Genomic DNA, 19,752 nt, shown 5'->3' on the forward strand with positions numbered 1-19,752 from the left:
ATATGGCAACTTTTCACAGACATGCCAAGAAGTTCTGATGATAATAAAGGAATACTTTGTAAACTTAAATATGTTTTTAAATCATTCTTAAAATAAGAACTTGCACATTCTGTCAAATAAATGTAATACAATTGCCTGTTTATCTTTAATTGGGATTGTGACCTTTAAAAAAATCCAGCTTGTGTTTTTATCAATAGCAGCCTGAGGTGCAGAAATTTTTGCAGATTTTGGCCTCATCTACATTGCCGTATATGTGGTCAGTATATAGACTGATATAATGCAGTTCAATGCAGTTATTATATGAATTTACAGTGACCATATAATGCAGTTTCAAACTGCATTGTAGGGCAGTGTGGATAGGGCCTTTCTCTCCCTCCCTCTCTGTCTACTTCATACACATACATTCCAGGCACAGAGATCAAATGATTTGTTCTTTATTGTATGACTGCAATTACAGGGACAAGAACAGAACTGATAGAAAGGTGGCTCTTGTAATTTTTGAAGGTAGTGCAGAATTTATTTGTACAGTGGGCCTTATCCAAAACTAAAGGTTGATTGCCAGATATGTCTTCCCATGTAATTTGTTTCAGTTAAGAAAGATTGATTTGTACTCATTGCATTACACCAATAGATGAAATTATGCTTTCATGCGTATAAGTATTTTATGTTACTGGAATACCCTGATCCATGCCTAATCTATGATTGAATGTTTCCTACAAATGCATAAATATTTTAGTATCATGGGAGGAACAAATTAAACAATGTGCCCACTAAATACGGGAAATTACAAAGACGAGCAAATATAATATCAGTGGAAGCACACTATTTCGACCTATTTTTTGCAGCAATTTATGTAATTGCTTTGGACAAAGTCCAGCTTCTAAAATAGGTGCGCTTAAACCAAATAGGTTTAAGAATTGCAAGCTATAATGATGTAGTGAAAAGGTAAAAAGCATGATAGGCTATTATCAGACTATAAGATGAAAAGATATTAAATCTAAAACATACAAAGACATTAAAAGAGTTTTAAAAAGGTAAAAGTATACATATGTTCAATTGGTTAAAATCATTAGATGCCAAAGGCTTTAACAAAAGGACACATGTTAATTTGGCACCAAATTAAAGCCATCACTGGTGGGGTCATTCCACAACCAGGATGCCACAACAAAGATGACCAATTGTCACATTAGTATACAGCAGGGGTCCTCAAACTTTTTAAGTGGAGGGCCAATTCACTGTCCCTCAGACTGTTGTGGGGACTGGACTAAAATGAACTAGTCCAAAATTAGGATTGTTGTTGTTGTGTGCCTTCAAGTCGTTTCAGACTTAGGTCAACCCTAAGTCTAAGGTTTAGGACAGGGGACGAGTAAATGATCTTGGAGGGCCTCATCCGGCCCATGGGCCTTAGTTTGGGAACCCCTGGTATACAGTGTATTGCCCTCCCTAAATGGAAATAATAAGGTACTTTCCAGAAGAACTAAGTTTCTCTCTCTTGCTCTCTATATATGGACGTGTACTCATTCAAATATTAAGATTTCAAAGCAATTAGGGCACCAAACATTGAGTTTAATGTTGGCAGCATGTGCAGTTTCCTAAGACTGGTGTTATATGATGTGTGTGTAGGGAGGGCTGCAATGGTCTAACAATGGTCGCAACTTCCTAGTTATCTTCAAGGTCAATCCCAGGTTGCGCACATGGTAGTAGTACAATTGAGAATTTGCCACTGTTTGGATAACTGTGGATAACTTGTTCCTTTCCTGGCCCAGACTTGCTCTGCAGTTGTTTTGTCACCAAAACACACAAGAGCCTTACCAGAAAGGGAGATACTAGGGTTCAGACAGTAGATCTCACATACTGTACATCAGAGCCTGGTAGCGTGTTCTCTGCAGGCACACCATAGTCGTCTTCAAGGGCAAAGGCACTTCCCTCTAGCATAGGGAGGTATTTACTATTCACTGGACTCACAACCTCATCACATGCCGTTTCACCAACTCACCCCTCCCAAATGATGACGCTCCCCCCATCCCACTGGAGAAGCATTGTCAAAGTGCCACCGAAGTGTGCTGGCACTATTGCAACCAGCACAACATGGGAGTCTTGCTGTGTTAGAAGGGAAGAGTCCTACCTGGGCTTCAACAGGAAGTCCAGTGATGTTGTATGATGGGCAGTGTGACGATCAGTCACTGGACTGTCCCTTTAGCATCCTAGGACACTAAAAAGGTTAAGTGTGATAAGGTCCTCGTCAATGCATTTGTGCTAAATTTTATCAGCTAAGATGGGCAAGGGTCAAGCTTGTATGTTGGACGTATCCAAACCAGAATTTAGAAAATTAAAATTGCTCAGATCTAAGGTGTTCAGTAAGTATTTGCAAATGTTGCAAACAGACAAAAAGAGTAAATAACAAATTAGTCAAGTGGAACCTCGTGACTTTAGTTGAACAGAACATTTTTCTTACCTTTATTTTTGATGCTTGATCAAGTTGTGGGAGGTTCAAGATGGGAGTCTAGGGCCCCTTCCACACAGCTGGAGTAAAATCCCATAATATCTGCTTTGAACTGGGACATATGGCAGTGTGGACTCAGATATCCCAGTTCAAAGCAGATATTGTGGGTTATTCTGTCTTGATATTCTGGGTTATATGGCTGTGTGGAAGGGCCCTAAAACTGCAATCCTGATCAGGAGTTATAAAATATCAGTAAGAAAACCTAAGTCAATAAATCAGAATTTCTGTACTTGTTTCTTTACTAAACTGCTAAAGAAGGTAATTAATACACAATAATATTAATGCATTTGGACACCACTTTAATTGCTATGGCTCAATACAATGGAATCACAAGAGTTTTGCAAGCTCTTAGGAATTCTCAAACAAAGAATATTACAACTTCCATGATTTCATAGCCCTGAGCCAGGGCAGTTAAAGTTTTATCAAACAGCATTAATTCTACAGTGTAACTGCACCCTTGGTTCTTAGATCAAGCACAAATTGTTTCATCACTACACTCCGTTGTTTCAGTAATGAGGATACTGACAATACTTTTAACTTGAGTATTCTTCTAAGTGAAAATTTTTTACCGGCCACTTGATGGCATCATTGATCTCTATTTTTGCCTAGCTGAAAAACTTTCTAAAGAACTTCCATAGTAATATTGGCGGCATAGTGTGAATTTTTCCAGCAGGTGTCTCTTCCCAACCATGAAATATGACGGTTTTATTCTGCTGGATGAAGAAGTACCATTTGCAACGTCTTTCACTGTTTTTCTAGATACGGATTAGTTTTGATATGATATAACAATCTTTTTAAGAGACAACAGGATGCAGAAAGGACCGTCTAGCCGATTCATCATTCTGCAGTAACATTTTGATCATTAATCTTTCAGTTCAGATGTATGCAACATGGAAGTGTCCAGCAAAATGTAACCATATTATTTAAGAATTCTCTCAAGATTCTCAATTGAGAGCTCCACATTTTGGACACTGATTCAATGAAATACCGATCACCATGGCCAGAAATTAGGGACTCAGGGAGTTGAGGTCCCATATCTGTAGACTCCCTGGTTGAGAACCACTATTCTACTTTCAGGGGGAAAAAAACAAGTTGGTTCATTGTTTATGAAAATCTTAGGCCCCTTCCACATAGCTGTATAAAATCCACATTGAAATTGATTATATGGCAGTGTGGACTCATAAAATCCAGTTCAAAGCAGATATTGTGGATTATTTGCCTTGCTATTCTGGGTTATATGGCTGTGTGGAAGGGCCCTTACTGACCACTTTAAAGGTCATCACCTGAAATTCTAACAAATCCTTCACATGAGCATACTTTGGAATGATGCAATATTATAGGGAATGGCTAGATGTTAAACATAGATATTCCATCTACATTTTAGGCATAAATGTCATGTTCACTTGGGGCCCTTCCACACAGCCATACAACTCAAGAGTATCAAGGCAGATAATCCATAATATCTGCTTTGAACCGGATTATCTGACTCCACACTGCCATATAATCCAGTTCAATTTGGATTTTTACAGCTGTGTGGAAGGAGCCTAAGTACCTCAACAAACTGCAAATTCCAAGATTTCATAGAATTAGGTCATGGTAGCTGAAGTAGGATATACTGCTATAATTGTATAGAACAGATGCAATCCATCTATTGCAGAAAATGCCTTAAAGTGATCTTGATGAAATTCTATGAAACTAAAGTTTAAGGAAGTGCTCAACTGCTCATGTAAAAGGATTTTGTATAAAGCCACAACCTGGATTTGTCTCACTATAAGCAGCAATACTGTGTTGATATTTCTAAAAGCTGTTGCTCCATCAAAACACAGCTGTGCTTGAATCCTACTGGAATCTCGGCGACTTAGTTGTGTAGCTAAAATTGGACATAAAACCGTTATTCTCAGGTGATGTAAACACAAAGGAATTCTCATAAGTGCTACCAAATTCCCATTGATCACTTTCTATACCTTTGCCTACCACGTTCAGTTTGTGGTTGACAAAACGGCTCTTAAAATAAAACTAATTATAAATCTCAAACTACAACCTAATCATGTCTTTCTTGGAAATAATATTCATTTAATTCAATTGGATTTACTTATGCATATGCATGCATATCTTTGCATATACATATGTAAGATAGTGCTGTTTAAGTCCAATAATTGTTCATATTTTTAAAGATCTTTCACATGACTCTTTCCTTTGTGCCAAGAATGAGAATTGATTAAGACCAATAGCTGCTTTGTATGGCAACATCAACTGTATTAATTGCATTCTTATGTACTGATATCAAACCAATATAATTTTAAAATTTTATCTTTTGGTACCGAATGCCCCCCCCCCAATGGACTGTGAATCTTTTACACATAAAAACCCTTTAATAACTATACCTCAAAAGTGGTTCAATAGATGCAGTTCTTTCATGGAAGTGATGAGACAAACTAAACCAATCTTATTAAAATCACAGATGGAAATAAAAGATGGTGCAGAATCAGATACTGAGATCCTGTTTAGTTAAGAGCAGAACTAAGACTATGCTCAGTACAAAATGACTTTCAGAAACAGCTTAATTGTGTTGAATGCATATCCTATCCCCATGCAGCAACACATTTCCCTGCTCTTTCATCTCAAACATCTAGCACTTTGGAGCATAAGACATTTTGGCCCCTTCTATACAGCTGTTCTACACAGATAATCTAATTTGAACTTCATTATATGGCAGTGTAGAGTTGGATAACCCAGTTCAAAGCAGATAATGTGGATTATCTGCTGTGATATTCTGGATTTTATGGCAGTGTAGAAGGGCCCTGAAACTGGCTCACCTCTAGAACATTCCCTTGGGAACATTGTCAGTTCCTTTAGTTTGGATGCCTAAGCTGTATTTCTAAATGTCAGCTGAAGCTTTACATTATTGAAATGCTAGAAATGTGGATACTGAAGGAAAATTTCATCGGTTGGGGGGGGGGGGCAGAATTCTTACAGGATGACAATGCCTTCATTCCCCACTCTCTAAAGGCCTTTCCACACAGCCATATAACCCAGAATATCAAGGCAGAAAATCCCACAATATCTTCTTTGAAGTGAGTTATCTGAGTCCACACTGCCATATGTCCCAGCTCAAAGCAGAAAATATGGAATTTTACTCAGCTGTGTGGAAGGGGCCTAAATCCCTGTTCCATTTCATTGATTGGGATGACAAAATCAGGGTATCAACTTGAAAAATCAAGAAGTCATCCTGCATGCATTTAGAGTGGGTGGGAACAGTCTTATTTTTTTACTGGCATCTCCATACTGAATGTGACAAACAATGCTGCCTAATGTTCCAAGTGGGATTACTTAATTTTCTAGAGCTTTTTTTTCTTTCCTTCTGACAATATATTATAATAAACTAGGCTTAGGTATTATTATGTATTTAAAAGTTCCATCCTTATTTGCATTTTTTAAATCAGGATCATTAGTATCCATCAGCAAGTAGAGAATGGGAATTTCTTTCTGACTGTAGAAATAGTTGTGAACTTTCATCCTTTCAGTACCAAGCCCACAGGGAATTAAATGCAGGCCCTAACATTCAGTATAAGATTCAATGGAACAGTGAATCAAGAAAAGCCATTTGTGATTGTGCTAACTTTTGCAAAATCTACCAATAGATAAAATAACTGCGTATGGAGGTAGGAAAATGTCCAATTATCCCAAGCTATCTAAGGACCCTTCCACACAGTCATATAACCCAGAATATCAAGGAAGATAATCCACAATATCTACTTTGAACTGGGTTATCTGAGTCCATACTGCCATATAATCCAGTTCAAAGCAAATAATGTGGAATTTTATACAACTGTGTGGAAGGGGGCTAACAGAGAAGTAGAAATCATTTGGCTCTACAGATGTTGTTGGCCTGCAACTCTTGCCAACATTTGAAAGTATGCATACTCCCAACAATCTAATATCAAACTATCAACCAAAGAAATCAGCCCAGTTTGTTAGAAAGTGAGAGTGTTGTTCAATTTCTGAATTAAAACAGCATTCTAGACATCCATGCAAAACACTTCCCTTTCAAGGAAACCTGTACCGAAATGAGTCTGCTTCTCACTTTGATTCAAGTGTGACTGTTCTTTCATTTAAGTCAGTTGTGTCCTCTCTCTGGCATAATGGTATCTCTGGCCATCTGCAGCGGTGTAAACTCTCTTTCTGAATTCACCTTAAGCACCTGTTTACTCTGACTCATGCAGCCGTGATACAGACTCACCCAGGTTTTTTTGACAGAAAACCTCACACAGGCAACAACAGTCTGCTAATATCCTTCCAAGGCCATGTAATAACATGCCTTGCACCCAATGCCCGACGTCATTCATTCTAGCCCCATCACTTGGCTGACATGTCAGGACTTTATGATTTATACAGAAGTCTGACATGAGGTGCCCAGAGGCCAAATTCACCACTGCATTACTACACCGCCCTAGCGGCGTACTTCACTGGCATGAGACAATGGAGAATGAGAATATTTTTGTCTTGTATGTCACCTACACAGGCTGAGCTGATTTTGAGCTGATATAAATGAGCAGACTGCCACTTTTCCAGAATGACACCCACAAAGTGAAGAGCCAGACTGGCTTGATTCCAGAGTTATTTTCTGTACCAGTGCTACTGGAAATCAAACAGTTGTGGAAATTTTGCAAAAGGCAAATATTTCAAGTACCATGCACAGCAGAACTGTTTTCTTAACGCATTTTCCACTTATTGATAGTCTACAGGGGAATTTCACACACTCTGTCAAGAGAGGAATAAATGACTACATTGCTTTGGTTATTTGTGAGGTGCGGGGATAGTAATCCTGCTATTAATGCATATGTAGCACCAGCTACGTAGCAGGTTCTTGCTGAAAACAGATGAAAAACAGTTATCCAAGGATGACATTCACTCTGATTAGTAAAATATAAGTTATAAATTAGTACCTTGTGGTTATTGTTGGGCTAAAATTCCTGTCATTCCTTACCATTCACCATGCTAGTTTGGGTTTATGGCAGTTGGTATCCAAGAACATCTGGAAGATCATAGGTCCTCATTCTCTAAGCAGCTGATGAAAAAAGATACATGCTCAATAAAATGAAAGATAGACTGCTTCAATAACAAGACACGTAAAAGAATTAAGAAATGGTAATCCAGGAAAGGTGTTGTCAAAATAGATGTTGATTTAGGACAGTGATTCTCAGCCTTTGGGTCCACAGATGTTTTGGCCTTTAACCCCCCAGAAATCCTAACAGCTGGTAAAATGGCTGGGATTTCTGGGAATTGTAGGCCAAAAACCTGGGGGCCCACAGGTTGAGAACCACTGTCCTAACTCAACATCTATGGGACAGAAGCAAAAAGAGAACATTGTCACTCACATAAGAACTCTGCCCTCCCTAAATACATTTTTTTCAGTTCCCAAATTTCTAAAATTACAGTAACTTAAAAACTGCAGTTGAACATTTCAAAATGCAATGCAGGCATCTAAAGAATAGAGAAAGCAAAGCTTCCAAGGAAATGTGAACACAGCAAATGATTTTGTTTCTCACTCTCAGCTGTACTAAAAATTTGGGGACATACAATTATTGGGGGCACAATTCTTACATGGAGGGACAATGTCCTCATTTTGCTCCACTGTCCCCATAGCTACGCTTCCAAACTGAACATAATACATACAAAAGCAAACAGGTCTCCTAGTTTTTTATTGGAGGAGAAAAAAAAACATGTTTTTTCAGACTAAGTGTTCTTTTTTAAAAAATCAGTGTAACCTCTTACTGGTAAACACTACCCTTGGAGCGTCTTAACAGTTGAATCTCTGCTTGAAAGCAGATAACGTTACTTCTGCACTTGTTTTGGCATCTCCCAGATAAAGAAGTTATGCAGCCTGACAAAGCACTTTGCTCTTACAAGTCTTAACAGAACTACAGGGATTTTTTTCATGTCTCCATTCCAACACCTGTTGCAGACAAGGTGAGGGTGGTCTAAAGGCAACTTTCTTGTGCTCTGTTTTTCCATTTCATAAATCCTTCATTCTGCAGATCCGAGAACTGCATGGAGCTATGCAAATGCATTCAAAATTGCAATTATCCACCTTGGAATTAATAATAGCAATTAAACATTGAGGGCATGTGTTTGTTTTGTTCAAGCCTGTCTCATAGCTAGGGATCTCTCCTTGAGCTGAAGCTGTTCAGAAAAAAGGAACCAGAGAAATGGTGTGCACACAAATACGGAAAACAAGCAGTGCACTACCACACAATGGCATATGCAGGTTTGCAGCATATTTACTTAAGAGTATGCATGCTTACAAATGTGTGGTACATTTGCATGTAGTTGTAAAACTAGAGTATGAATTAATCTTTATGCTGTCTTAAAGGAAACAGCAATTACATATGCATATTCTAAATGAAGTTGAAGAACAGTATTTCACAGTTCTGTTAGTAAAATAGGGACAGTGTTGGGATTGTTGTGTGTCTTGTGCCTCCATTATGCCTCTAAGAGTCTCACTTGGGGTTGACTTGGCTGTAAATATTTGTCCTGTGTTCAGACCTTTAAAGGTGTGAATCCATTTCCTCCAGGAGAGGAAGAAACACAAAATGATTTACAGCAAGAAAGAGCTGCTGCCACCTCAGCTCAAGCACAAACAAACAAAGTCTTGTGACACCTTGAAAAAAAGGACAAAACAACTTTTACTGGGAATCAGTTTTGGTGAACTGCTGTCCACAAATGCTTTTACCACACAAAATTGATCTTTTAAGGCTCACCAGGGATTGCTGCTGTTGTGTTTTGCAGCAACATTCACCCCCTAAAATCCCATGTATGTATTTACTCAAAAACAAACCCAGCTCCTTTCAAAGAGTCTTACTTCCAAGTAAACTGACCACACTTATAGTCATCACACAGGATTTCCTAAGGCCCCTTCCACACAGCTAAATAAAATCTCACAATTTCTGCTTTGAACTGGAATATATAGCAGTGTGGACTCTGATAACTCAGTTCAAAGCAGATATTGTGGGATTTTCTGCCTTGATATTCTGGATTATATGACTGTGTGGAAGAGCCCTAAGATGCCAAATCTGTTCGGAATCCTTTTGCTCTTTCCATTATGGTTTCAATCCAACCCAAGTCCCTACAATCCTATGCCTTTCAATTGGACTTAAACTGTGAGATTTTCAACCTTATTACTAGGTATTCAGAGGCAAAAGAGTTCCTTAATTCCCTGAAACTTCTGAGGGAAACTCCTCCTCAATGCCAAAAATAGAAAACTAGCCCACGAGGAGGTCTCTCCTTGAGTTTCTTAGAGGACTGATTTGTCTTGGAAGGAGTTTTCCCTCTGCTGTTTGTCTTTCTTTTTTACATCTTCATCGCTGCCTATGTGGCCAGGCTGTGAAATTAAATACCTGTCTTCCTCCCACCTTGGTGGGATACAATCAAGGGGTGTGCATCCATACGGCTGAATGGATGCAGTTTGACACCACTTTAACTGGGCTGCTGTGAATTTTCCAGGATGTATGGCCATGTTCCAGAAGCATTCTTTCCTTATATTTTGCCTGCATCTATGGCAGTCATCCTCAGAGGTTTTGAGGTCTGTTGGAAATAAGACAATTGGAGTTTATATATCTGCCAACCTAGCAGTTCAAAAACATGCAAATGTGAGTAGATCAATAGGTACTGCTCCAGCTGGAAGGTAATGGCACTCCATGCAGTCATGCCGGCCACATGACCTTGAAGGCATCTATGGACAACACTGGCTCTTCGGCTTAAAAATGGAGATGAACACCAGAGTCAGACACAACTATACTTAATGTCAGGCGAAAACATTTACCTTATATTTGTGGAATGTTCAGGGTGGGAGAAACAACTTTTTTTTCTAACTGAGGCAAGTGTGTTGCAGTTGGTCACCTTGATTAGCATTGAATAGCCTTTCATCTTCAAGGTCTGGCTGCTTACTGCTTGGGGGAATCCTTTGTTGGGAGGTGTTAGCTGGCTCTGATTGACTGATGTCTGGAATTCCTCTGTTTTCTTTATTTACAATTTCTACAGAAAAAAAAGAAAAAATGAAAATGAACAAAATCTGGTTACTAATATTTTTTTTAAAAAAACAACTAAAATCAGAACAGTAAAGAACACCACTCAGAAGATAGGGGAATTCCAGACATGAAACAATCAGGGCCAGCTATATTCTCCCAACAAAGGATTCCCTCAGGCAAGAAGCAGCTAGGCTTTGAATCTGCAAGGCCATTCAGTGCTAATCAAGGTGGCCAATTGCAACATTTACACTTGCCTCAAACAGTCAAGAATTCTTTCTCCCATTCTAGACTTTCAACAGATATAGAAACCCCACTTGCCTAGTTTCCAATAGACCTCACAACCTCTGAGGATGCCTGCCATAGATGTATGTGGGTTTGTTTTTTTTTTTGTTTTTGTTTTTTTCGTGTCAGGAGCAACCGGAGTTGCTTCTGGAGTGAGAGAATTGGCCGTCTGCAAGGACGTTGCCCAGGGGATGCCCGGATGTTTTGATGTTTCACCATCCTTGTGGGAGGCTTCTCTCATGACCCCGCATGGAGCTGGAGCTGATAGAGGGAGCTCATCCACACTCTCCCCGGGTGAGATTCGAACCTGACAGCTTTCGGGTCAGCAACCCAACCTTCAAGTCACGAGGCTTTTATCCCCTGGGCCATCGGAGGCTCCATATATGTGGGTGAAACGTCAGGAGAGAATGCTTCTGTATCATGGCCAAACAGCCCGGAAAACTCAGAGCAACCCAGTTACGGGACATCGCCCATTGAGAATCCACGGATTTAGCTATCCTCGGGAAATACTCCTGGTGCCAATCCCCAGCGGACACCAAGGTCTCCCTATGGGTGCTTCTCCACTGTACAAATAATGCAGTTTTGACCCTACTTTAATTTAATTTGAGTTGTAGTTTTAAAAGTTCTTAGCCTTCTCACCCAATTACAGCTCACTGAGCCATGGCAGTGAACGTGATGCCAAACAGCGTTAATTGTACAGTGCGGATCTATGGGGTAATAAAGTGAGCAAGACCCTCATCCGCCTCGTGGAAGCCGGCAACTCTCAAGCCAGGCGCTTCCCCGCCCGCCGCTCCTTGCTCTTCGCAGCCACCCCGCGGGGCGGAGCTCCAGCCCGAGCCAAAACCCATCAACGCCTCCAAGGGACTGGACCCTCCTTGGAGAAGTGATTTGGGGGGCGGAGGAGGGGGGGGAGAGAGAGAGAAAGACGCCTTCGTCCAAACAGGCAGAGTTTGTGGGAGCCCTTGGTCCGGGATTGGAGGAGGAGGAGGAGGAAAAGCCCGGGTCCCGCCCCCTCCTGCACCTGACGGGCGGCTATTTAGTTTACAGCCCCTTCCAAGGAGGCTGGAGCGCAAGCCGGGAGCCGCAATTTTCGGGCTCCGACGCATGGGGGTGAAGGCAGGAGAACATGCTCTGAAGGGACTGGCGAAGCACTGAGAGCCCGGACCGTTATCCAGGAGCTTCATGCAGGCAGGGAAGGGAGGGGGAAAGCCAGCCTGCCTTTCAAAATGCCACGATCCTTCCTGGTCAAGAAACATTTCAACGCTTCCAAAAAGCCGAATTACAGCGAACTGGACACTCACACAGGTAAGTCCCAGGCTGAGTGGGAGAAAGTGTGGTCCAGTTGATATATTGTGGCTGCTTGCTTGCTAGTTTTCATACAGGGGTGCAAATATTAGCCAAGTTTGCAGGGAAACATCAATGGACATCCCTGTAAAGCAGGAATGGGCCAACTTGGGTCCTCCAGGAGTTTTGGACTTCAACTCCCACCATTCCTAACAGCCTCAGGCCCTTTCCTTTTCCCCCTCAGCCGCTTAAGCGGCTGAGGGGGAAAAGGAAGGGGCCTGAGGCTGTTAGGAATGGTGGGAGTTGAAGTCCAAAATCCTTGGAGGGCCCAAGCTGGCCCATGCTTACTGATTTGCTCTTTAGACCAGATCTTCTTGCTTATAGTTATACATACAGTTACAAGGGTGGTCTTCAACTCTGTATGGATCATCAGGGCATCTTCAATGATGTTATGCAGAATTTCATTCGTCTTAAAATGATTTTCTCTCTTTCCCCCCCAGTGATCATTTCTCCGTACCTTTACGAGAGTTACCCCATGCCGATCATTCCTCAGCCAGAGATCCTCAGCTCGGTGGCTTACAACCCCATCACCATGTGGACTACAACGGGGCTGCTGCCTTCCCCTTTGCCCAGCGACCTCTCGCCTCTCTCGGGATACCCCTCGTCTTTGGGAAGAGTCAGCCCGCCTCCAGCTTCCGACACTTCCTCCAAGGACCACAGCGGCTCCGAGAGTCCCATTAGCGACGAAGAGGAGAGGATCCAGTCCAAGCTTTCAGATGCCCATGCGATCGAAGCTGAGAAATTTCAATGTAGCTTATGCAACAAGACCTACTCCACGTTCTCCGGACTGGCCAAGCATAAGCAGTTGCACTGCGATGCCCAGTCCAGGAAATCTTTCAGCTGTAAATACTGTGACAAGGAATATGTGAGCTTAGGCGCTCTTAAGATGCACATCAGGACCCACACGCTACCTTGTGTCTGCAAGATCTGTGGCAAGGCTTTCTCAAGACCCTGGTTGCTCCAAGGACACATCCGAACTCATACTGGTAAGAGGGGCGACATTGTTGAGCATGCTTCATCCATTGCTGCACTACTTGAATGCTTTTTTGAAAGTTTTTCAGTGCATCACATGGCTAGTTTAATAGTATTTTTATTATTGTTGTGGCAAATAATATATTGTTAAACATAAATGTCAATGTGATCATAATAATAATGTTATTCTTATACCCCGCCACCATCTCCCCAAAGGGACTCGGGGCAGCTTACATATGGGACAGAAAGTCCACCAGCATAAAAGCAAACAATCCAATAAAAACAAAACCAACACTAAAATAAAACAAAACACTGTAACATACAACAATCCATATAAAAACAATTAAATATAAGAAAAAACAGCAGCATTGGGGCTCCATCAGATAATGTTCAACAAAGCCAATGACCATAAACATTTATTCTAGTTTGTATCCATTCTAGTTTGTATCCACCAGCTTCTTTCCCCTGTGTAACTGTCTCTCTTATAAGCAGGCTAGTTTATGTATGAGTGTAACCTGTTTTTGCTTCACTGAAGTCAAACTTTTGCTTCAGGGAGATCTTCAGGTTCCATCTGGTCAGTAGAATTCCTTGCTTTAGCTTAGGATATTAGGATGTCTTCTTCCAGAAAGCAGAATACATACGGAGGCAAGTCAGAAAGACTTAAGAGAGATCAGGTTTCCAACAGTCATCTGCAGAGTCAAGAACTGTGACCAAGCAGTGCATAGAGCAGCACATGCTGCAAGCCCTTTTTGTTAGGAAACGAGGACCAAATCTTTATTACTCTCTGATCAAGTGTCACTTGAGAATGAGATATACTGAAGCCAATGGAACTCAGCCTGAAAATAAATGTGTACTATTAACAGTCTGTTAGTCCTTTTAGATGTTTGGTCCCAGTTCTTAACACAAGCAGCATTACTATGAAGAAAATACCACTAAAGCCAATGGGAGTTGCCCTAAATAAATTAAACATGGTATTATAGCTCTAGACCAGGCATGAGCAAACTTTGGTCTTCCGGGTGTTTTGGACTTAAACTCCCACAATTCCTAACAGTCAGTAGGCTGTTAAGAATTGTGGGAGTTGAAGTCCAAAATACCTGGAGAGTCCAAGTTTGCCCATGTCTGCTCTAGACAGAAGCCCCGCTACACCTTGTTCCCAAATGAATTTATATATGAGCAGAGACCAATCTAGTTTACTGCATCTCCCCCCAAAAAAGGAATCTAATGCACAGTAAGTCCCCACTGGTTAATCAAAGATTAGGTGTATCTTAATGTAGTTTGATGGCACTTGAACTGACATGACTCAATGCCAGGGAATCACAGAAGCTGAAATTTTTCAAGATCTTTAGCCTTCTCTGGCAAAGAGTGCTGGTTTCTCAACAAACTATAAATCTCAGAATTCCATAGCAATGAGCCATGGCAGTTGAAGTTGTGTCGATCTGCATTAATTCTACAGTGTAGATGCACCAATTTTGGAAGGTGAGGAATAAAGAATCAGCAATGAGATGCAACACATTCTGATCCAAAAACTTCATACAGTGTTGCCAAGGTCTGGGTTGGGTTAGGTGATGCTGAACATCCCAAGCCATAATAACCCTGTGGTATCAACCCCCACTGAGCACAACCAATTTCTGCAGAAACTTTGGCTCATTATCCCTTAGGTGCAATTCAATTTAGCAGAACTTCTTCCATAGCAAGATGTAGCGGGTCAGAGTGCAAGCTAACAGTATTCATCAACTGTAGTGGCCCGTTGATTACTTGCACTCTCTTACTGACCTTTTATTTCCTTTTTTGTGCTGCCTTTTTGTGCATGATAGTTGAGCATTCATGCTGCTTCTAGTCCTGCCCCATTCCAGAGGAGCAGGGTACAATGCTAAAGCATCCAATCTGATGGGAGTTCTGCCACTCACATCAAGGGCATGCAAAGCACAGCCTTAGGCAGCTGAAGGTGTTGCACAGGATACAGTAAATGAATTGAAGGAACTTATGGAAATCTTGGGTGGAGCTCAGCCTACGGGCGTTGGCTGCACCTGCTGAAGCAAAAACTGTCAATGGCTTGTCATTCAATGCACGATGACTCCTTGCAAGCTCTTGGGGCATGAATTAATGATGATTTGTGATGTAATGAGGAGAATTTTTATTACAATTTAGAACTTTTTTTTTAGACCAGACTACCCCAGCTCCTTCTCTGCAAACACTTTACCCCTTGAGACAGAAATGTTCTCATTTTAGTTGACTTTATATGAGACTGATTGATTCTTTTTTTTCCCGTTACTCTTTCCAGGAGAGAAGCCCTTTTCATGTCCTCATTGCAACAGAGCATTTGCTGACAGGTCCAACTTGAGGGCCCATCTGCAGACCCATTCCGACGTGAAGAAATACCAGTGTAAAAATTGTTCCAAAACTTTCTCCCGAATGTCTCTTCTGCACAAACACGAGGAATCTGGCTGCTGTGTAGCTCACTGAGTGTACCTGGGCTCTGTGCATTTCTTTCTCCACTCCTTTTCAACTAGATAAGAGGAAGGTCCTTCCCCATCTCAACTCATGAGGCGCTTTATCTTCTCAAGTTGGCAACTCCCCCAAAGGTGCAAAACGTGAATACTGCAGAAAGAAGCACATGCCAAATGGACAAATTTTTTTGCAAAAAAAGGCCTTACATGCTTAAAATTCACATTCCAGCCAAATGAAAACATCCAAAGAATTTTTTTTCTATTTTTAAAGCAATCAGATATTAAGAGTTTTGGCAGATGCCAAATATTTCAGGTGCTTTTCAGTCTTCCATATCAAGTCAATAAATGTCCAAGAGGGCAGATTACTGGTATTTTTTTAATGTAGCATATTTGAGTAATGACCTGAAATGTCTTTAAAATGAATCATTCAAAAAGAAGAACAGAATGTATGTCCATGTGTTTGCCATATCTTTGCAAGTATGTGCCTTTGTAAACCAATCATGGCAGACATCCCTGCTGCATGCTTGATACATATTTCCTTTTCTTTTTTTAAAAGGTTCCAGTTGTTAAGTTGTTTTTATAATGGGAATAAGTGCAAGAATGAGGGTTGATGGAAGTTTTGACAGTAGATTGCTAACATTCTTATTTTCCTAAATGCACAAAGGAAATGCAATATCATGAGTAATACCCTCCAAGTGCCTTTGTAATGGATGATTTTGTTTTAAGTATGTGGACATAATGTACATAGTTTTATTTTTATATGACTGAATGTGTTCTGAATCATAATGAATTATTATCTATAGAAATGTCTATAGATAGGAATCTTGAAGAAAGCATAAAGCCAAATGTCTTATATTGTTTTCTAGAATTTTTGTACAATAAACATTTTGGAGTAATATCTGTGTAACTTGCATCATCTTAGGTCAAAGTGTTTACTTCATTCAGAACCCAGCCTTCACCGGTAAAATCTCCCCCATTCATAGAGCTTCTCCATTGAGAGTCAGGAGAAAGATATATGAGAATACATCTATTGTGTAGAATGAATGCGTGGTGGAGCAGTGGGTTAAATCCTTGTGCCAGCTGAACTGCTGACCTGAAGGTTGGGTTGCTGACCTAAAGGTTGCCAGTTCAAATCTGTGATATGGTGTGAGCTCCCATCTGTCAGCTCTAGCTTGCAGGGACATGAGAAAAGCCTCCCAGCAGGATGGTAACACATCCGGGCATCCCCTGGGCAATATCTCTGTAGACAGCTAGTTATCTCACACCAGAAGCAACTTGCAGTATGTTCTCAAGTCACTTCTGACACAATAAAAATGCAGTTTGACACTCCACATGATATACAAAGATAAAGCCTTGATTATAGGGACTCCATTCTGAGCTGTTGCAGTGCCAGGGAGCATCCACACTGTAGAAGGAATGCAGTGTGACACTGCTTTAACTGCCACAGCTCAATGCTATGGAATCCTGAGAGTTGTAGTTTGGTTAAGCAATAGCCCTCTTTGGCAAAGAAGGCAAAAGTCTTCCATGGCATTGAGTCGTTGCAGTTAAAGCAGTGTCACACTGCATTCCTTCTACAGTGTTGATGCACCCTGGCACTGCAACAGCTCAGAATGGAGTCCCTATAATCAAGGCTTTATCTTTGTATAGCATGTGGAGTGTGTTTATATAGGATATGAAAGCACCATTCACAAAATCCAGTTGGTTATGTCAGGTGGGACAAATGATTGCTCGCAATTCAATGTTTGTGTGTCTCATTGATTCAGTAGGTCTAATGTCGAGCCAACATGGCGTAATAGTTTGAGTGCTGAACAAGGACACTGGGGGACAAGGGTTCAAATCCCCACATAACCATAGACAACTTTAGGTAAGTCACATTCACTCAGCCTTAGAGAACACCAGGGGCAAATTCTGTCAAACAGACCTTGTGACAGGTTCACCTGAGCGTCGCCATAAGCCAGAAATGACTTGACACATAACAACCATGACAGTAGTTAAGAGCAACAATTGCATTTTGTTCTATGTGGCCAAATAGCTGTAAAAATGCTGAAGACAGGCTCATCTATGAAGTCAAAGTTATTCTGGTCAAAGGTGGATAGAAAACTATATTTGACATTTTCAGCTTACTTCGCTGGACTCTTTGAAGGAAAGGGAAATCTTCAAAATCCCTTCTTCAGAATCCACACTGAGTCTGAATCACAATTACTTTGTCAGAAGTAATATGTAACTTTCATATTATTGGGTTGGATCTGAGACACTTTACATTACTCACTTCAAAAATCAGCTTTAGATGCCATGGTACCATTCAGTGAAATCCATGGCACCATTTATTGAAAGCTCTGAGATTGCACAAAAGGTCTCTGGTTGAAGAAAAGAACAAGGTGGGTAACATTCCTTTCCCTCATCCATGCTGCCCTTAAGTACCCTGCAAATTTTCAGGTGATACAACTGTGCAAGCAAGAATTGTGCACTTTCCATTCAGAGTGAAATTCTACTAAGCATTATTCTGAATCAACGCATTATATATAATAATACATTGATAACAAATAGATAAAAGCAAGAACTCTAGTTGCACAGAAATCACCAAAGGACATACATAAGACAGCTGGATACAAGTAACTGAATACAATGAACATCCAAATACATCTCTGTATTTACTGTGGTGTTTGTGTGTTCCTGTTTTCTTCAATTGGTTTTCCTTTGCTCACTCAAGACATTGACCATGAGCATTCTTCTCTGAATACAAATTATTGATTTACCCTGAGCAAGCCAGAACCTTTCATCAGTTTCAAAAAATATTAATATGCTCACGTTGCTGAAATGGTTTTCCTTCCCATCAATAAACAGAACAGCAAATCCACTACAACCAGTGTTAGTAACATTGACATGATATGAATAAAACCTCCCAACAGGAACAGCATTGTTGAACTCAGTGTTCCTAAGATATGTTAAGCAAGATATTTCAATAGGATATCTTATAGGACAAAACTTTTCATGGATCTCACAGAGGACATAGTTGTAGCAGTGCCCCAGTCAGATAAAAATGGGAAATTTGATCAGTTTGAAAGCAAATGAATTGTAATGGTTGAAAGTTTGTTGATAAAAACACAAGAACAAGTAACCTTAGCATCACCAGCTAAACGAATTGATTGCCAAGAAAGTAAGGAGAATTTCCCCCACCTGCAATATCAGACAATGCCAATGGGCTGCTGAAGATCCCATGCAGTGGAGAGTGAACAAGGAGTTAAAGATTACAAATGCACAATGTTTGCAGAGCCCTTTGTGAAGCCTTAAATTAGGTAACTAACTTAAGGCATTCCAAGCAATTTTGGAATGAATGACATTTCTGGGTTTATTAAAAAAAGAAATGATGGTGGTGACTTGACTAAGTTTTCTAGGAGTTGACTTGACAAAAGTAGCTTTATAAGGAGACTAGACAAGAGTCAACATAAGAATTTGGTTACTTCAAAAAGATCGTTTCATAACAATCACATTTCTAATCACATGGTTTACACAGAACTTTCCAAGAGGAGATTGTTACATCCCTATCTGTTAGTGGAAACATAATGATGTAAAGCAACAATTTTGATCCTCAACACACATGATGCATATGTATGTGTGCCTTCTTCACATTCCCTGTGGTGCTCTCATGAATTTCATAGGTGTTTCTTAGGCAAGGAATATTCAAAGGTGGTTTTGTCAGTTTCTTCCTATGAAGTATAGCCCACAGAACCTAGCATTCATTGTCAGTCTTCCATCCAAATCCTAACCACAGATGATTCTATTTAGTTTCCAAGATCAGAGAGAATCTGGTGACTTTAGAGTATTTAGAAAATACTTAAATGGATAAACAGCTTTCTTTGTTACAATAGTGGCAAATTTTATTAAAAAGTAGTGAGTGTGCAGAAAACTGTTTGAATTTGATCCCAGAGATAGAAAAATCAGGAATGTATTTGAATAATGAAAGCTCCTATTCTAGAAAAGTTAAGCAAACTTCAGAGTTACACAAAACTATAATATACAGAACACACATCAGAGTAAAAAAAGTAATGATTAAATACTGATTAATTTAGAAATTGAGTGCAAATCATTTATACTGTTTTAAAAATTATCTGTTACTTTGTGCCTTTGAAGTTCTATGCTTTCCAGAAATAGTCTATTTATGTCAGCTTTCCCTTTC

General features: G+C 40.3%; 1 protein-coding gene and 1 long non-coding RNA gene across 2 annotated transcripts in view; one reads left to right on the top strand and one right to left on the bottom strand.

The window, feature by feature from the left end:
- Positions 1 to 10,533, bottom strand: part of LOC107983102 (uncharacterized) — a 29,826-nt gene extending 19,293 nt beyond the window's left edge. Inside the window, exons 1-3 of the long non-coding RNA XR_001730556.2 lie at positions 10,326 to 10,533; positions 7,450 to 7,571; positions 2,126 to 2,204 (exon numbers count right to left, since the gene is read on the bottom strand). This is a non-coding gene — a long non-coding RNA (uncharacterized LOC107983102). The remainder of the gene's footprint in view (positions 1 to 2,125; positions 2,205 to 7,449; positions 7,572 to 10,325) is intronic.
- A 1,188-nt stretch (positions 10,534 to 11,721) lies between these two features.
- Positions 11,722 to 16,471, top strand: snai2 (snail family transcriptional repressor 2). Its single transcript, XM_003223506.4, has 3 exons — positions 11,722 to 12,117; positions 12,597 to 13,142; positions 15,410 to 16,471. The coding sequence occupies exons 1-3, from the start codon at positions 12,039 to 12,041 to the stop codon at positions 15,589 to 15,591; spliced, it is 807 nt and encodes a 268-aa protein (XP_003223554.1). The 5' UTR covers positions 11,722 to 12,038; the 3' UTR covers positions 15,592 to 16,471.
- The last annotated feature ends 3,281 nt before the right edge of the window (positions 16,472 to 19,752 follow it).

Source organism: Anolis carolinensis, chromosome 4, assembly GCF_035594765.1.
Source record: "Anolis carolinensis isolate JA03-04 chromosome 4, rAnoCar3.1.pri, whole genome shotgun sequence".
Classification (NCBI taxonomy): Eukaryota; Metazoa; Chordata; class Lepidosauria; order Squamata; family Dactyloidae; genus Anolis; species Anolis carolinensis.

What these genes read in the sequence shown, in the direction of transcription:
- snai2 (XM_003223506.4), top strand. Translation starts at nt 12,039, where the DNA reads ATGCCACGATCCTTCCTGGTCAAGAAACATTTCAACGCTTCCAAAAAG. An exon ending in CGAACTGGACACTCACACAG is followed by an intron (nt 12,118 to 12,596) that starts GTAAGTCCCAGG and finishes TTTCCCCCCCAG; the next exon opens with TGATCATTTCTCCGTACCTT. An exon ending in ACACATCCGAACTCATACTG is followed by an intron (nt 13,143 to 15,409) that starts GTAAGAGGGGCG and finishes TACTCTTTCCAG; the next exon opens with GAGAGAAGCCCTTTTCATGT.